This window comes from Plectropomus leopardus, chromosome 2, assembly GCF_008729295.1.
Source record: "Plectropomus leopardus isolate mb chromosome 2, YSFRI_Pleo_2.0, whole genome shotgun sequence".
NCBI classification, from domain to species: Eukaryota; Metazoa; Chordata; class Actinopteri; order Perciformes; family Serranidae; genus Plectropomus; species Plectropomus leopardus.
The window spans coordinates 39,370,137-39,389,720 of record NC_056464.1 but is presented as its reverse complement, the minus strand read 5'-3'; the positions used below and the strand labels follow the sequence as shown (position 1 = coordinate 39,389,720).

Sequence of the window (19,584 nt, the reverse complement as noted above, 5' to 3'; positions counted from 1 at the left end):
AAAACACGAGACCGTGTTTCTGGACTGGAAGCAGTCCAGCACAACAACACCTAAAAAAACTGCTTTATTGTTTTAATTATGCTGATGAATAGAAACAGAAAATGTGGTCGTTCTTATGCATCTGTTAAAAATTTAAATCCCTTCTAAAGGTTTTTTTTGGCATTTTAACTTTTGTCATATCCACGTCATAAGATGTGATACTTAAACACTTTGAAAAGAAACTATGTTTTAACTTAAAAAAGTAATAGTCCAGACTGCCTTCAGTTTCTAAGTTGAGTAAGTTTAAGAAGACAAATTGAATCACAAAATTATCTCAACTTGTTTATTTAAATTCATTTATACATTTTAAGGCAGCATACACACTAACTATTTTAAGTTAAAACAAAAAGTTTCTTTCTACAGTGCAGTTACCACTAAATGAGATTTGTGCGTTAATTGTAACCATGTTTATGTTTCAAAGGTCATACGCCTATTTATTATCAATGTCAACGACAGAAGTGATGTTCTTAAAGGCTGTAAGACCCACAAATGAGGATTAATTTTCCCATAATTCTTGTTTTCTCCTGGATTTCCAGGGCGACAGTACGCGGCAGCGACACGGGGAGCCGTGCAGAGTTCCAGTGCCGCACCACCTGCTGGTCAACCTGAAGAGCTTCACCTACAACAGCATCGGAGAGGACACGGACATATTCTTCTCTCTGTACGACCTGCGGGAGGGCAAGACCATCAGGTACAGACAGTTTACAGATTTCATGATTAAACCTGCAGTGATTTTTTTGTCCACTTGGTGGCGGCAGAAATGAGCTGTAAGCACAGCATTGACATATTGTCACTTTTTAGGCTGATATGTTGATCTTGTAAGCTGCTTATCTCTGCATACAGCAGTTATGAAGAAACATGATTCATCAGGAGTGTTTGTGTTCATTTCCACCTTTCCGCTCTATTTTTGGTCTCCAACAGGGAAATATGTGTCTCTGTAGCTGCTAAAAGCTCCACTATTTTTTACCAGCATGACTCTGTCTGTGTCTGTCTCCTGCAGGTGTACAGCAGCTTTTACGTCTCTGTTATGAAAATGACGCTTTAAGAATAAAGGGCCGTCCACACAAAGAATGATAACTAGAACTATAACCTACAACCATAATTATAACTATAACTATATAAGATAGTTTAAAAAATATTCCAACTCCAGTGGATGATAGAGTCCACACTACAACTATAACGATAATGAAAATGGCGAACGATATTGTTTGGATCACTCCTAAAGTGATTTCATGAGTGACAGAAATACTAACAGCTAATCAGAATCTGTCTTATTTAGACGTCACATCCAGCATTGATCCTAACATTTAGTTTAGACCACAAAATGTGTGTTTTTATGTTGAAAAGGATGCATGAAGCTGTGGAATATTTTACTGTCAGGAGAAGAAGATGAAAGAAAAAAGCCCCGAGTGCTGACTGAAAAACATCACCTTAATATGATGATTTATGGGCTACATAACGAACTTTGAATTTGAATCCAAATCCTCTGAATTTAATTTGGGTGTCATCAGCACATTTCAGGGACATTTTTCTACAAAATAAAGTTTCAGGAGTGCTTACAATATCGGCCTCTTAACTGCAGCTTCTCTCTTTCATTTAGGATTTAGGAACAACCTTTAACGTGCTAAAATCACATGGTGTAATCACTCGATCACTCAGTCACAGATATTAAAGTCTGCAGGAACTATTATTGGGCTGCAGATGACACAAAGAAGTGACACGCAGCCAAACGCTCTCTGGCACCGATGGGGTCTCTGATGTCCTCTTTTACCATCGACACATTATCCGCAAACTGCTGTGGACTCAGACCAAAGTTAAATGAAACTTGTCTTCAGAAGACGACAGTTCTCATGATACAGTGTTTGATTCTTCCACTTCCTGTTGAAGAATTTGGTTAATCCATATCCTTCTAGTTTTGTTTGTTTCTGCTCGGCCTCCTCGCAGCGTGCAGCAGGAGCAGCTCATTGACATCGATTTCCGAAGAGTGTGTAACACGTGCTCTGCACCACTGCTCACAAAACGTTATCACTGTTTACAGACCGCGATCGCTCTTTACAGACCGTGATCGCTCTTTACACAACGTGATCGCTCTTTACACAACGTGATCGCTCTTTACAGACCGTTACCATTCTTCAGTGTGGATTCTCACATCATCATCGTTGTGGTTGCTCTGTGTGGACGTCCCTTAAAGCCGAACAGTAAAGTTGCGAGCCGCACAGATAAACCACGAGCTGAAACTATCAGTTTTACTGTAAAGCTCTGTGAAACCGAGAGGAGCGAGAACACGTCAACACGCTGTTTTCACGTCTTAAGTAGATTACAGCCAAAGAGTGTACAAGGTGCAGACCGTGATCGCTCTTTACACAATGTGATCGCTCTTTACAGAACGTGATCGCTCTTTATACAACGTGATCGCTCTTTATAGACCGTGATCGCTCTTTACACAACGTGATCGCTCTTTACAGACCGTGATCGCTCTTTACAGACCGTGATCGCTCTTTATACAACATGATCGCTCTTTACACAACGTGATCACTCTTTACAGAACGTGATCGCTCTTTATACAACGTGATCGCTCTTTATAGACCGTGATCGCTCTTTACACAACGTGATCGCTCTTTACACAACGTGATCGCTCTTTATACAACGTGATCGCTCTTTACACAACGTGATCGCTCTTTATACAACGTGATCGCTCTTTACAGACCGTGATCGCTCTTTACACAACGTGATCGCTCTTTATACAACGTGATCGCTCTTTACACAACGTGATCGCTCTTTATACAACGTGATCGCTCTTTACACAACGTGATCGCTCTTTACACAACGATCGCTCTTTATACAACATGATCGCTCTTTACACAACGTGATCGCTCTTTATACAACGTGATCGCTCTTTACACAACGTGATCGCTCTTTATACAACGTGATCGCTCTTTACAGACCGTGATCGCTCTTTACAGACCGTGATCGCTCTTTACACAACGTGATCGCTCTTTACAGACCGTGATCGCTCTTTACACAATGTGATCGCTCTTTACAGAACGTGATCGCTCTTTATACAACGTGATCGCTCTTTATAGACCGTGATCGCTCTTTACACAACGTGATCGCTCTTTACAGACCGTGATCGCTCTTTACACAACGTGATCGCTCTTTACACAACGTGATCGCTCTTTACAGAACGTGATCGCTCTTTACAGACCGTGATCGCTCTTTACAGACCGTGATCGCTCTTTACAGACCGTGATCGCTCTTTACACAACGTGATCGCTCTTTACAGAACGTGATCGCTCTTTATACAACGTGATCGCTCTTTATACAACGTGATCGCTCTTTACACAACGCGATCGCTCTTTACAGACCGTTACCATTCTTCAGTGTGGATTCTCACATCATCATCGTTGTGGTTGCTCTGTGTGGACGTCCCTTAAAGCCGAACAGTTAAGTTGCGAGCCGCACAGATAAACCACGAGCTGAAACTATCAGTTTTACTGTAAAGCTCTGTGAAACCGAGAGGAGCGAGAACACGTCAACACGCTGTTTTCACGTCTTAAGTAGATTACAGCCAAAGAGTGTACAAGGTGAATATTCTCTCTCTTTCTCCGACACACACACACACACACACACACACACACACACACACACACACCTGACTTAATGTGGAACAAATAGTGGCAAGTGGCCACACAGAGCTGTTCTGAATAATACATGACCCCCCCATCACCACCATAATGATTCCTATTAATTATTCATTAGTGGAGTAATCACAATGCTAACAGTTAAAGAACTGCTAATCAATAATTAGGTGGATGTAGACTGTGATGGTGTGTGTGTGTGTGTGTGTGTGTGTGTGTGTGTGTGTGTGTGTTTTTAGGGGTTATAAGTGCATAACAAAGTGTTCAGTTGAGTGTGGGTCAGTGTGTAAATATTATAGAAATGTTCAGCAGAAAGAACTGATGCCTTTTGTTCTTCGTATGTGTGTGTGCGTGTATGTGTGTGTGTGTGTGTGTGTGTGCGTGCGTAAACAGAGAGGAGGTCAACAAACACTTCCTCATCTTTTTGTACTTTTTGTTTCTCTCTGTCTCTTCGTTGCAAACCAGCACACACACACACACACACACACACACACACACACACACACACTCACACACACACACACACACACACACACACACACACACACACACACACACACACACACAGTTCGACCTTGGCAGCCGGTTTTCGTTGTGTAGTCTGACTCAGCATTAGAGTCTAATGACAGGCCCTGCTCCTCTGAGACACTCAGATGGGAAAGGAGAGGAGAGAGGGAACGGGAGAGGGAACAGGAGAGGGAACGGGAGCCTGAGAGGAGATGAGGAGTGGGGGAGACAAAGAAGGGAGGAGATAAAAGAAGAGAGCAGAAAAAGGAGGAGAGGAAACAGAAGGGAGGGTTAAGAGACGGGGGAAACAAAGAAGGGAGGAGAGAAAGCAGGAGAGAGACATTAGAAATAAACACAGATGTGCGTTTGCCCGTCGGCTCATCGGCTGCTGTTTTGAAGCCTCAAGTGCAGCATTTCAGCCGTCGCCATCTTGAATGTTTGGAGACAGAAGTGACCGTGTTTGGATGAGAGGGTGGAGCTGTGGAGGAGCGAGTGACGGATCTGACTGACAGACCGTAGTGACGCCTCACAGACAGACCGTCGCTCAAAGCGCGCCCACCCTCCGATATAACTCTAAGCCTTAATGAAATGTTAACGCGTGAGTTCAGTAAAAATCCACCGCCCGTACAGTTGTTCTGAATGTTGAAATTAACTATAGGAACCAGACTGTGTTTCCACTGAGTGATGTTGTGTGACTTCTCCTCTGGTGATAACATCCCAGTAACCATGGCGATGGATGTTTTAAAACATCAGCAGCTTTATTTCTATTGCAGCCACCGCACTAGCCGTCATTATTTCCAATCCAAGGCCACGTAGGCGTGTATGGAGCCATGATGGAAAGGCGAGCCCCTTATACGTGGGAGCGGCCACGTATGAGGGATTTCTGGGAGATGTAGTCCACGATTTCACAGAGGAATTGTGGATTCAAAACTTCCAGATGATCCGCTCAACTTTCTCAGAGTTATGTGATGCAATAACAGCTCTTGTAGCTTCTGCTGCATCATGAGGGAGCCAGTTCCTGCTGACAAGCACACAGACACAGCATCATGTGACCTTGGCAGCAGAAGATAAAAATCCATGTTTGCTGATGGAAGGAGGTGGCTGTTTTAACAACATTTGTGTTTGGACAAAGTCCTCTTTATATAAAGCCTGTGGTCATACTGACTGTGTTTGCATGCCTCTGTGTGTGTGTGTGTGTGTGTGTGTGTGTGTGTGTGTGTGTGTGTGTGTGTGTGTGTGTGCTCTGTGTACTTTTAGAGGTGTGTGTGTGTGTGATTGGTTTACATACATCCCCACAGTGTGTGTGTGTGTGTGTGTGTGTGTGTGTGTGTGTGTACCTTGTAGGTGCATGTGACTGAGTGCATCCATGCATACATCCATCCTCAGCACATCGGTGTGTGTTTGCATGTGTATGTGTGTATCCATGCATGAATGCTGGAGTCTGTGTGTGTTTGAACACATTTGTATCAAACGGAACATTTTCTGAATTCATCCACGTTGTTTATGTTGCCTCCCTCGAATTGATGTCGACAAAACTGTGTTAATAATTCAGCTCTGGTTTTGTGTGTGTGTGTGTGTGTGTGTGTGTGTGTGTGTGTGTGTGTGTGTGTGTGTGTGTGTTTGTGTGATTCATTCCTGTGTCTGCATGTATGTGTGTGTAGGTGAACATTGAGAGTGTGTGTGCTGTGATGTATGTGCATGAGTGTGTGTGCCTGCTGCCACCTGAGGGAAGGTTACAAATTACTTTGGCTCGCACGTTTGCATATGTTTGTGTGTGTGTGTGTGTGTGTGTGTGTGTGTGTGTGTGTGTGTGTGTGTGTGTGTGTTTCTTACTTTGAACACAAACACACTCTCTCTATCAGGAGCTACAGTTGAGTGTAAAAACCACACGAACGCTCCTTCTTTGCACCTCCTTCCCCGTCTCTCACCTCCACATCCTGCTGTATGGGGAGAAAATTCATATTTATTTTCTTTTGTTATATTTGTTTGTTCGGGCTGCCGTATCTCTCGGGGATTAGAATAAATTGTTTGGTTTAAAGAGTCGGACATAGTGTGTGTCGTGGGGATTTGTCGGCCCTCGCTGCTGTTGTTTGCAGAGAATTGTGCAAACATTAGCAATAACCTGAGAGTTGTTCTTTTTATTGTGTGGGAGCGCTGAATAATAAAGACTTTATGAAGACCTCATTGTTTTTCTGTAATGAGATGCAGTTTTTACTGGAAAACAGTTGTGGAAGTCGATCCTGCAAAGTGACCGATGACACAAAATTGTGACAAATTGTAGTAGTTTGTAAATTATACGCTCATGTTATTAATGACAGACGTCTGTAGGTTCAGGCAGTGAAATGTATATATTGATTTGAACTCTTTAGAAGAGCATCACAGACTTAATGCAGCAACAGAAATAAGTGAGTCAGTATGCACTGAACATGATGTTCTCTACCTGTTACTGCAGTGATACTCAACTTAAAGCCAGCAGGACAAATCTGGGCCCTGATAGGGTGCCGGGTGGTCCCACAACCATTTCATGATTCACAGTAAAAACAAAGTGATTCACACTGGGAATTGTTTTTGTACTTGTAGTATTCATAAGCCAGAGAGCATAAAACAGCATCAAAATAGAGCTCGTTTATCAAAAAAAGTGTCAGTGGAGGATCCCCCACACCCTCCGACAACGGTCCAAGCTAGGACCCAAATGTCCTGAAGACCTAGAAATGTCCTTAAATCCTAGAAATATTGTTAAGTCCTAGAAATATCCTAAAAGCCTAGAAACATCCAGAAATCCTAAAAATGTCATAAATCCTGGGAAAATCCTGAAATCCTAGAAATGTTCGGAAATCCTAAATACATCCTTAAGTCCTAGAAATGTCCTAAAATCCTAAAATGTCCTAAATCCTAGAAAGGTCCTTAAATCCTTCAAATGTCCTAAAATCCTTGAAACGTCCTAAAATCCTAGAAATGTCCTACATTTCCAGAATCATCTTAAAGTCGCAGAATGTGCTAAAATCCTAGAAATGTTCTGAAATCCCTGTGACATAATAAACTGTATTTCTTAAATCTAGACTTATTAACGGTCAGTGATAATTAACGTTTTAGAGCACCTGTAAAGTGAGGAGACGCGTGCAGATTTAGGGGCCCCGTGCTGTTGTGCTCTGTACGGAGCGCCTGTTGTCCAGTCAGATTACTTGTTTGGCTGGTAACTGTTGCTGCAGAGTCCAGATTGATCTAAAATCTGGAGTAAATGTTAATAATGTGGTATAAGTGATCACAGAAACAGTCTGATGTACAGGTGGAGCATCGACGTGTTTATTTACTGCGTTTTCAGGTGCATCCAGGTGCTGTTTTGTTCACATCAGAGAGTGAAAATCAGCAGATGTCAGTGGATTAGTGAGCGCCGCTCACTCTTCTCAGAATCACTTATGATCGCAGAAATCTCCTGATGTGTCTGCGGCTTAACTGTATTCACGTCAAGCGCGCCATTATTGAATAAAAGCATGTCGGCTTAGTCACATCCCCCCCGGATAAAGACGGGTTAAAGAACGGAGTCGCTGACACCAGCAGACGATATTTTGCTGTTCCCTGAAGCGAAAAAGGCTGAGACACGCTGCTTTAGAGTTTCCTCACTGCCGGCGCTCCGGGGGGAGCAGAGGAGGAAGCATGAGGAGGAATCAGAGAGAAATTTTATCTCTTTCAGAAATCCCCCGAGGAGGTTCAGTCGGGGCAGCGGGGTAAATTGCTCGTGGGTAGAGCAGAGTTTCTTCACCTTGGCGTCAGGCTGAGCGGTACACGCACACGAGGTCACAGCAGTTTCTAAAGTCGATGTAATGATAAGAACCGAAAAGGAAATCAAAGCTCCAGGAAGCTCAGGTGGAAAGTTATTTTAATGACAGCCTACGTTAAAAACAAAAAAGCTAATTTCTGTATTTCTCATGTTGCTTCATCAGATTCGCTCTTTGGTATCAGGTTTAACGTTCAGATATAATGTGCAGATTATAGAAAAGAATCAAACTTTCAGTAAAAAACAGTGAACGCAATAGCAACTATAACGTAACTGTACAAAACTCATTCAGTACAAATATTACATTTCATAAGATAACCAGATACAGTTACTGCAAGAGTACAACAGAGGATCCAGACTGCGCAGGTTTACCATAAATACCTGTTTTTAAGACAATGATTTAGTCAGTTATTACTTTACTTATTACTGTATATTAATGATTGTTTGACCTTGTGATCTTCGGATGCATAGCTGTTTGTTTTAATCTGTCTTGTAAGGTTTCCTTGAGTGCCTTCAGTGGCACCTAAAAATAATATCCTATTATTATTCTTATTATTCTTATTTTTATTTCCACAAGGCTTATTTAATATTCACTATTTCAATTTGAGCAATTTGAGGGTTAATGGAAACCTGCCCAGTAACAACCTAAACCTGCTCCGCTCTAAACTTCTCAGGTCAAAAGTCATTTCGAGGAATCCGAGTCTCACTCACGAACATTTAACCCTTTTTTCTTAAATTTAAATCAGTCGTTGTTGTTCTTGTTTTTTCAGTGAGAAGTTTATGGTCAGACTGAACAAGAACGGCGGACCGAAGAATCCAGAGAAAGTGGACAGACTGTGTGCCCTCTTCACGGTAACACACACACACACACACACACACACACACACACACACACACACACACACACACACACACACACACACACACACACGGCGGACCTGAGCTTTAAATGCAGCTGGTTGTGTAGTTGGTCGGAGAGAATATTTGAAGGACTGGGAGGAGGATGTAAAGTGAGGCAGCATCGCCCCCTGTTGCTCTGCTGGAGAAGCAGCTTCAGTCACATCATGAAGTTCAGCTGAACTCAGAAAACAGACATGACAAATATTTCTTCATCGCTTTGTTAGCAGCAGGATTTCCACAGATCCTGAAAAAGTCAATGAATGAATGAAAACTCAGTGAATTCATTAGACTAAATAATTCAAATGACTTCAGTGAATCTTTCAAAAGACTAAAAAAATGCTCAGACATGGAAAGTTTCATCTGATTAATCTTTTTTTTCTTCTGGCATTGCACGGTGAAATCTCTCCGGATAATTGGCGTCATCTATTTTTGTTAAACAATATACCAAATTCTTCTTCTTAAACTTGATGAGTAGAATCTCACATTCAGAGTGAACAAACAGGATTCGTACAAGGTGCTTGAGGTGCTTGAGGTGCTGGAGGTGCTTGAGGTGCTTGAGGTGCTTGAACTGGACACTCAGAAATTTAGGTACTGAAATAATTTGAAAATTATACATTTTTAAACTTGGTCCTTGAAAAAATGTATTTGAAAGGAGAACAAAATTATGAATCACTTTATTAAATGTGTTAGATAAATGTTTTCAACAACAACAAAAAACATTGGGAAAACAATGAGAAACTTAGCACAAAATGGCCCAAACATTTGTGCACAAACACACAAAAAATGACTTGGAAATTAGAAAAAAAAACAAAGAAAAAAGTTTTTAAAAAACAAAAAAATTAAACAAGCAAAGAAGTTACCTTCAAAGAGTGCTGAAATAATGATAATGATAATAACTCTGTAAAAAAAAGTTTAAATATATAACTAAATTTAAAAAATACTTTTAGGACAATTTTCCCTAGCTTTTTTAAAAATAATAATTTTCCACATCTGATAATTTCTTGCAGTTTGCAGGACATTTTTTGAGTTGCTCTTTCGATGTTGCCAAAAGAAAGCAAACTAACTGGCTCTGCGTTCGAAGTTTGAAAAGTGATGTCAATCCAGGTTTTAAAGGGTTAAGCTGCAGAACCCCAGTTATTGTGAGGCTTTTTGGACAAAAGCTCGTCCAGTTTCCTTTATGTCCTCATGTCCTTCCTGCGTCTTTGCTTCGGTGAATAGAAACCTCATTCAAGACAGTATTATTTCGTGAATGCAGTGTGTTCGGTGTAAGACAGCAGGTTTGTGTCGGGCGGATTCACGAAGCTAAGGAGAATCGATCTAAACGGGAAACGATCTAAACGGGAAACGATCTACTCTTTAGAAATAAGCCCTCGTGCTTTCAGGGTGAAGATACCATCATGAGCCACAGCGTTGTCTCTCTACTTCATCTAATAACGACATAAAAGGCTGAAAAACAATAAAAATTTAAAAAGCAGGTTAAAAATGTCGCTGACATCAACAGTTAATTTCTCTGTTTTGGTGCTTGGAGCAAATATGTAAGATGTGCTACAGAGAAGCTTCCACACATGTTTTTCTGTGTTAAAGGTTTGAGTATGAATCCTGATATTTGCTGCAGATCATCTCCACCTTCCTCTCTTCCTCTCCTTCTCTCTGACGTGATGACGTGATTCATTTCATGTCACGCAGCCAGAAATCACGAGTGCTGCGTGCGTCTCACATTGCTGTGCTGTTTGTGTCTCCTGGACTCTGCAGGACCTGAGCAACAAGGACATGAAGAGAGATCTCTACATCATCTCGCAGGTCATCCGAACAGGTCAGACTGAGTTACTAACATACACACGGGGCCACCGGGGCCACCGGGGCCACCGGGGCCACCGGGGCCACCGGGGCCACCAGGGTCATGAAATTCCTGGAAAATGAAATTAGAGACCAAATGTTTTGGAAGAGTTTTGAATATGCATAGCTTTGATTATTTTTTGAAATATGTATTTAAGAATCCCCAAATATGTTTCCTGCGCTCACTGTTAGATATGGAAATGGAGACAGACGGAGCCTTCAGTCCGTCCTCTACGTTCATTTTGTCCGTCATTTGGAGATGTTTTCTAAAAGCTTACGGAAACAAACGAAATGGAGCGGTGCCACCGGAGACTGTGGGGGTTGTGTGGCATATTTCATGCAACAGTCGACCATAGAAATTTGGTTTTTTCAGTGAAAGGAATTCTCCCTCATGGCCTCGCAGGTCATCCCGGTAAAACAACGCCGCCACGGTCAAAAAGTACATTATTACAACCTCCGCCGCCGCCTTGTTGTGAATGTTTTGACTCCGCCCTCTACTGCCATCTATTTACTGTATCTGTGCCAACATAAAGAACGTGTATCTAGGTATCAATTTTCATAATTAAAATGACTCTTTAATCATTTAACAGAGATAATAATAATAATAATAATAATAATAATAATAATAACAATAATAATACCTGTAGGAATTATATTGTGCTTTTCTAAAACACTCAGAGATGCTTTATATGAAATGCAAAAAGAAATCAAATAAAAACTGAAGAATACAAAATGCTGAAAGACGCTTACATGAAACAGAGGAACAAATAAAAAGAACTGAATGTAAATATTAAAATAAATTAAATCCAGAGCTGCTTGGCCATTGAAGCGTCACTAAAATCACATGATACACACAGACCGGCATCGCTTCATTCCCAAAGCTGCGCCGCGCTTTAGCATTTTTCACTTCTTAAATAAAGTGAAAGTAAATCATAAAGTTACAGACATGCGGTAAAACATTACGGAAAAGTTATTGCAAAGTTTTGTAAATTTACTTGTTTAACAGTTTGTTATAAATGCAGCCCCGACATAAAAGAGTTTTTGTTGAGACTTTCAGAGAGAAGTTGAGTCCAAGGTTCATTTTTGAGAACGGCTTCTATGTTAAAGTGTCATTTATACTTTTTAGGAGAGGGAAACAAATCAAATATGACCCATGTTATAGTCGAAATTTCCGCTCTTTAAAACAGCGCCATATTTGTTTGTTTGTTTGTACACTGCTAAACAAATGTGCATCCTCGTTTGTGTTGAATATTTCCTGTCGCAGGTCGTATGCTGTTGAACGACAGTAAGAAGGGTCCTCCGCATGTTCAGTACCGCCGGCCGTACGGCTGTGCGGTCCTGGCCATGAGCGACGTGCTGCAGACCATCTCCGAGCTCAAAGAGGAGAAAGACTTCGTCCTGAAGGTCTACACGTATGTGGCTGCACACACACACACACACATGCACACGCACACATGCACACACACACACACACACACACACGTACACACACACACACACATGTACACACACACACACACACACACACACACACACACACACACACACACACACACACACACGCACACGCACACATACACACACACATGTACACACACACGCACACACACACACACACGTACACACACGCACACACGTACACACACACACACACACACACACACGTACACACACACACACACACACACACACACACACACACACACACACACACACACACACACACACACACACACACACACACACAGACACACACACGTACACAACATGATTTTTGTTTTTTTTCATTAAAGTAATTAGCTGCTGATTCATTTTCCTCCAAAGATGTAAATACGTAAAGCAGAATATATACAGACACAACAAGCTTTTACACTGTTAATATTTCTGTTTTTTTTACTTCACTTAAATGTTCTTATTCACTGGGATTTAAAATCGATGAGGAGCTGTGGGTTCTTCACCTTATCTCACTGGTTCAGACTTTCTTGTGCTAGTTTTCTACACAGGAACTCAAGTTTATAATCAGCTGCTGGAAAACTTTAATTTTTATTCTAATTGGTTTTAAAAACTCTGAAGATCTGCTGATTACAACAGATTTTACACAACGCTAAACCGAGTCATCACACCAAACTCAATCTGCCAGCAGGTACCAACCGCACATTCAACCTTTGCTTTTTTTTCTGAGAGCAAGAACTCACGGAGATGCTTCACAAAATCAGAACGGCATTAATTTTATACACACAGATCTCCAGTTTGTAGCTTCAGAGAGAAGCGCTGAGAGCTCACATGCACAAACTGAAATACTTAAAAGCTAATAAAATTTGTGAAAATGGTTTTCATTATCCTTTTAACCCCACAAACACCCTCACTGAAGAATACACACACACACACACACACACACACACACACACACACACACACACAGTGACTTCTTCTTTTGGAAGAAGATTTTATCGTTGTGAGCTGAACATTTTAGAGCAGCGAGGAAAAGTAGTTTGGTGTAAGATTTGTTAAAATCAGTGTGATAAAAAGAATCAGAGAGAGGACGTCCAGAAGATTAGAGAGAAGTGAAGAAAGACGGCAACGAGCGCGACTCACAATTCTTTTTATCGGCGCTAATTTCTGAAGCTTTTTTTAATCAAAATCTTTGATCTATAGGTGAAAATGATTATTAGTTTTAGTTGCATTTCAGTCATTTTTAATCGGCATAGTTTAGTCGATGAAAACTCAAAATACTGAAGTAGACTTTAAGTCATTACTTTTAGGTAAACTTTTAGGCAAAGTCGAGGAGTTTTTGACAGGTTTAACGGATGATGTCTGAGCACACACTGACTGATCATCGTTTTAAAAGTTCAGAATCTGAAAAACTCTGAGACCACAAATAACTAAACTGGGACACCTGGGATTTCTCCGCAGGTTCACTAGGTGGGTTTCCATTAAAGATTTGTGCAAAACACAACAATAAAACACAGTTGCAAGGTGACTGCATTTTCATCGAGTGATGTTATCCAACTTCTCTTGCATTGTTGTTCAAATTAAAATTGGGAATATAAAATACACTTCATGGAAACGTCAGTATTGAAAAAACTCAAATTTTTTGCAAAAAGAAAGGTGTTTACGCTTCCATGAGGTGGTATTTCAGGCGATTTGAAAAATCCATATTTTTCAACACAGCTCTGGAAACTCTTTTAGTCTTTTCTAGGTCACATGCTGCTATGATGTCACATGATGCTATGAGGTCACATGATGCTGTGTCTGTGTGCTTGTCAGCAGGAACTGGCTCCCTCATGATGCAGCAGGAGCTACGGGAGCTGTTATTGCATCACATAACTCTGAGAAAAGTGAGCGGATCATCTGGAAGTTTTAAATCCACAATTCCTCTGTGAAATTGTGGACTACATCTCCCAGAAATCCCTCACACGTGGCCGCTCCCACGTATAAGGGGCTCGCCTTTCCCTCATGGCTCCATAACACGCCTACGTGTCCTTGGATTGGAAATAATGACGGCTAGTGCGGTGGCTGCAATAGAAATAAAGCTGCTAATGTTTTCACATCCATCGCCATGGTTACTGGGATGTTATCACCAGAGGAGAAGTCATACAACATCACTCAGTGGAAACACAATCATCTCAACACTGTGTTTTATCGACATTTTGAAAATATTGCTTTTTTTTGCTCAAATCTGTGATGGAAACCCGCCTCTAGTCTCCATTATCGAGATCTGTTTCTAACTCCTCAACGTCTTGAGTTTGTCAGAGGAAAAAAGTAACAGACGAACATACTTCTAATAATTTCCATTACTGAAACTAGCACCGCTTTACAACACATCCCTCTCACTGACCTTTTTCTCTTTTCTCTCTTCCTTTGGTTTCTTCATTCTTCACCTCGTGTAACTCTTCACCCTCTTTTGTTTTCTTTTCTTTTCTCTCTTACATCGTGTTACGAAAAGGAGGAAGAGAATTCCCACGAGCCGCAGACAGCCTCTTCGCTGTGCTGTCGCAGAGTCGTCTCTGCAGTCTTCAAATGCCGTCAGCACATTCTTCTCTCAATATCACACACACACACACACACACACACACACACACACACACACACACACACACACACACAGAGCTTATGGCAGACATTAGGGAATCCCCCTCGGCTGAAACTTCTGAAGACTTGCCTGCAGGAGCCTTACAGTGCTCACAGTCACGACATGATGTAACTGTGACTGTGTGTGTGTGTGTGTGTGTGTGTGTGTGTGTGTGTGTGTGTGTGTGTGTGTGTGCTTAGCCTTAGCTGAACTCCTGAGGATGGTTCGGGATCCTTGGGTGTTTACACATCCTGTCTTCGTACCTCGGCCTCCTGCTTGTGATGTTGACGTGACTGAAAACTGCTGACATGTTCGTGACGCCGTAACGTCCTCCTTCAGGACGGAGGAGCCGCGGTGTCCTCTTTGTTGTTTCAGTATCAATCCAGTCCTTCTGTGGCCGTGTTGCTCATACGCTGTTTTAGCTGCAAGTGCATCATATAAACTTTGTGCACTTTGTTGCTCTCTCTTTTAAATTAAGCACAAATCAGCCTTTTATTATATTTTATTTTGTTTGTGATACACACACTTGAATCACTCTGCGCTTTTCAAAATCAAGCTTTGAAAAATATTATACATTAATGTTATTATCACATATTACTACACAGCCTGCGATATGTCAGCGACTAGCAGCTACATCGATTTTTTTATACATTATTATTTTTTGTGCAGTGTCAAACAGTCACACTCATACTGCCCTGCAGACAAAAAACAAACTTAAAATGATATCTTTAGGGAAGCACGATAAATATCGGTCTGATAATGGGACTTATGACGTCATACTGATAATTCCGATAATAAAATTTTTGGCCGATAAATAGAACCGATAACAATAAGCATAAATTGCTTTGATTTGTCCCGTGTTGCCATGGTTTCACTCCGCCAGTCCTACACACACTGCTTTATACTGCGTGTCAAACTGCTGCTGCTCGATCAGTCCACAACATGTCATCAGTCAGCAGCAGGGTTTAACCCATTGTTTCGTTCTCTTTTTTTAACTCTTTCCCTGCCATTGACGAGATTTTCCGTCAATCGGTGTTTTCTCTGTAGTGTAGGGTACACTGTTACGGATGTTATACAAAAAAACAACATTTCCACGTCCAAAAACAAACGAACAAGACGATCAAAGGTCCCACTGTGACGGAGGAGAGGACTACTAACATGCCGACTTTATGGCTATTTATTTATTTAAATTGAATACATACTAAGTTAATTTTTTTAATTGTTAGTATCCCAGTTGGGATATGTCATGTGTTAGTATGCTGACAGTCTGGGATATGTCAGTGATCAGCAGCTACATTGACTGTGACAGGTCACCTAGTGGAAATAGCATGTATTTTCTCCATATGCCAAATATGGTCAAAATGACCTCATCAGGTGGAAAATAGTCAAAATGACAAATTCAGGTCAAAAGCCCAGAATGACACCCAGAAATAATACAAGTCCTGTTTTTCTGCTCTGATGGCTGTGGGATCAAAAATGTCAGTTTGAATGGGTTTCAATGGAGCATTTTTGGACCTGAACAGTCTGAATGTAACTATTTAGTTTCCACAGTGTATTTTAGACTTATTGTAGGAGCTGAGCTGCAAATTCACTGATTACACTCAGATACACAGTCTTGGCAAAATGTATATCATATGCACGAACACAGTAAAAATAAAAAAAAAGAATGAAAAGCAGATAAAATGCAGCAAACAGTCCCTAAAGGTTAAAGAAAAAGCAGTCATTTTATTTTCAAAGCCTCTCTCTGACTTGTTTTTTTTTTTTTTTTAATTTTTCTTCTCTAAATGTTTTTAAAACACGACTCACACAAAATGTTTTTGGTCAAAAAGAGCTGAGATTTGTTGTTGCTCTGCAGGTGTAACAATGAGAATGAATGGTACCAGATCCACGAGAACATCATCCGCAAGTCCAGCACCAAATACACCGCTCCCAGCACCAACTACGGTAGGACAGACTGTCTGTCCGTGTGTGTGTGTGTGTGTGTGTGTGTGTGTGTGTGTGTGTGTGTGTGTGTGTGTGTGTGTGATTTTATCAGCCTCTAACCTCAGCCTGTGTGTGCAGATCTTTGACTGTGTGTGTTTGCTTGCTGTAGTTTCGTCTCTGTTTGCTCTCAGTCTCTTCTATATTCAGCTTCTGTGAAAGTCACCTCGTTACCTTTGGTGAGAGCGCTCGGCACGCAGGTTTGTTGATTTTAGCAACAAGAGGTCCTGCAGAAATGGTGACTGCTGTCTCTGCAGCTGCTGTCTCTGCATTAGTAAGTGAGAAGACACTCAATCAACAGTTTTACAAACACTAACACAGGCACAAGAGCGCAGAAGTCATAAAGTCACAAAACAAACACGCTCCCTGCAGCGACTCGTCCAGTTTGGACAGCAGCTCGCGCTCTGACTGACACGTGCATGTCAGCGCTTGACATCAGCTGGAAAATCATTTTAATTGGTGTCACTTCAGGGAACAGTCAGCCTTGTGTGTTTTCATGCACTTTGTGAATGTGGGTATTCTCACCTTCAGCTGCGAGCTTGTTTCAGAGCAGAAAACTGCCGCTCTGACAGGACGGCGAAAATATCTTGTTGAGAAAACAGATGATTGTATTCAACATACACAAAACAAAATCTTTGCCAAAAGAAATGTGTCCACCAGTAGAGATTCAGCATCTCGTGCTTCTCACGAATCCAGCTGCTCTGCAACATATCATAATTTGGGCAGACAGGGAGGAGAAAAGTGAATTTTCAAATATAGAAACCTGCATCACCTGAAACTATTGTTCTGTAGCCGGATTTTGATTTTAAATATAAAAGTAAATGTAGAGATTTCTTATTAAATTTCCTAGTTTTTTGATCTTTTTTAAATGATCCTCTCTTTTTTTTCAGCCAGTTTTCAGTTCATTCAAACCAAATTACTGATTGCATTTTGTTTTTGAAAGAAATCAAATCAATTTTCTCACTTTTCAGAGGTTTAAATGCTTCTAAAATCTTCTGATGCAGCACAAGAAAACAGATGTCAATCCCAGTTTCAAAGGGTTAACGTTAATTAATGGAGAAACAGAACGCTCTGCGGCTTCAATCAGCAGCTCTACGTTCTCGTCTAGAGCGTCAGATTAGATTCAGGAACGCAGAGTCGGAGGGCTGGAGCAGATAGAGCTGCATCACGCAGACTCTGTTTTGCTCCATGGCTGTCGTCGTGGAGACGAGAGGCAGTTGGGATCCAAGGAGGTGTCAATCGAAACGTGATCTGCTACGCCTACACAGTCTGGAGAAATGCCGTTTTCCTCAAAACGAGCTGTTTTCAACTCGCTTTCTCTACTTTGATTTGACACGTGCGTTCTGACTATTTGAAGCCGCGTTTCCAGACGCTTTAAAGAAAAGCTGCTCTCGGTAGTGACGACAGTGACCACGAACAGACGTGTTCGGTTCAGGACAAATGTGATCACTGAATAAAGTGTGAGTGAACTTCTCTCTCCGTCCTGCAGGGCTCATCATCTCTCTGCAGCTGCTGCGGGGCGACATGGAGCAGGTCCGCAGGGAGAACCCGCTCATCTTCAGCAGGGGGGTGGCTATGACGCGCAAACTGGGCTTCCCTGACGTCATCATGCCAGGTGAGTCCAGCACATCTAACAAACAGACGTCCATTGTTCCAAAATTCACCATTTCCACTTCTGGGACTGCAAAGAACTCACACTGATAACGCATACTTTGGTAACCGGAGACGGGAACTCAATGGTCGATGCGTTTCCTTCGTGCTGTAAATCGAACCTTCATTTTCACTGGAGATCGCAGCAAATCTGCATGTTCATATTCTAAAAGTTAAAGCAGTTTATTCCTGCTTTAACCCCGTGAGACCTGGGCTGCAATAAGCAGCTCAAGAAGAAATGACTTAGCAAAAACATAAACAAACAAACAAAAGATGTGAAAGTAAAAAAAAAAAGGAAAAATAAAAAAATAAAACCAGACAATGCCTGAAAATGCCTAACTTATAATAATTCTGTAAAAATAAGTGGTTAAATATCAGATTACGATCATTAGAAATAAAATTCTCTGGACATTTTCCCCCAGTTATTTCTATAAATAATTTTTAAATCTACTAATTTCTTGCAATTTGCATGACGTTTCTTTAACCAGTCTGCTCAGTACTTGTGAAAGGCGTTCAGGTTTCAAAGGGTTAAAACAACTGTGCTTTCCAGTAGCTGCTCAGTAAATCATAAGCTGCTTTACAGATACAGGAAAGGTCCAAATGCAGAGATGTCAGCGTGCTTTAGTTTGTCAGCGGTTAAATACGACTGCTGTTGATTGCACACTTTAAGACCTACAAAAACATAAATATACAGATTTAGTCAAAATTATTATTCTTGTTAAATTAATAGAATTTATCACAAATGATTTTGGCTGATCTGCAAGTATCAGAGAGGATTATAAATAAATAGTACAGTCACATCAATAGATGTGGGGGATCTCAAACAAATGCCTTCCTTAAATGCATTTAATAAAATAACATTTAATAATAAAATAACACTGCATGCAGCCTCCACGTGGCCTCCAGCTCAACTGCAACTCACCACAAACGTGTCACGTATTTTTGCTCCTCTCGCATGAAAGGACTGTGTGACCGCTGTATGAAGCTTACAGATCATATTTAAGTGTTTGATGTGAGACGGTTTCTTAAACAGACATTATTTTCTTTATAAGTGATGATGATTAATAATTCCAGCGGGAAAAATCGTTTTCATAACCCTCAAAATGCCCTCTAAAACAGACAGAAAGAAACAGGAAGGCTGCTTTTTTATGTTACCCACACACACACCTCTCTCACATACATTGGCA

General features: G+C 41.1%; 1 protein-coding gene across 1 annotated transcript in view; it reads left to right on the top strand.

Moving 5' to 3' along the window:
- Positions 1–19,584, top strand: part of LOC121948924 (dedicator of cytokinesis protein 3-like) — a 66,234-nt gene that overhangs the window by 9,147 nt on the left and 37,503 nt on the right. The window contains 6 exon segments of the mRNA XM_042494468.1: positions 576–730; positions 8,730–8,811; positions 10,612–10,672; positions 11,960–12,107; positions 16,623–16,711; positions 18,237–18,362. Coding sequence (XP_042350402.1) covers positions 576–730; positions 8,730–8,811; positions 10,612–10,672; positions 11,960–12,107; positions 16,623–16,711; positions 18,237–18,362 — 661 coding nt within the window.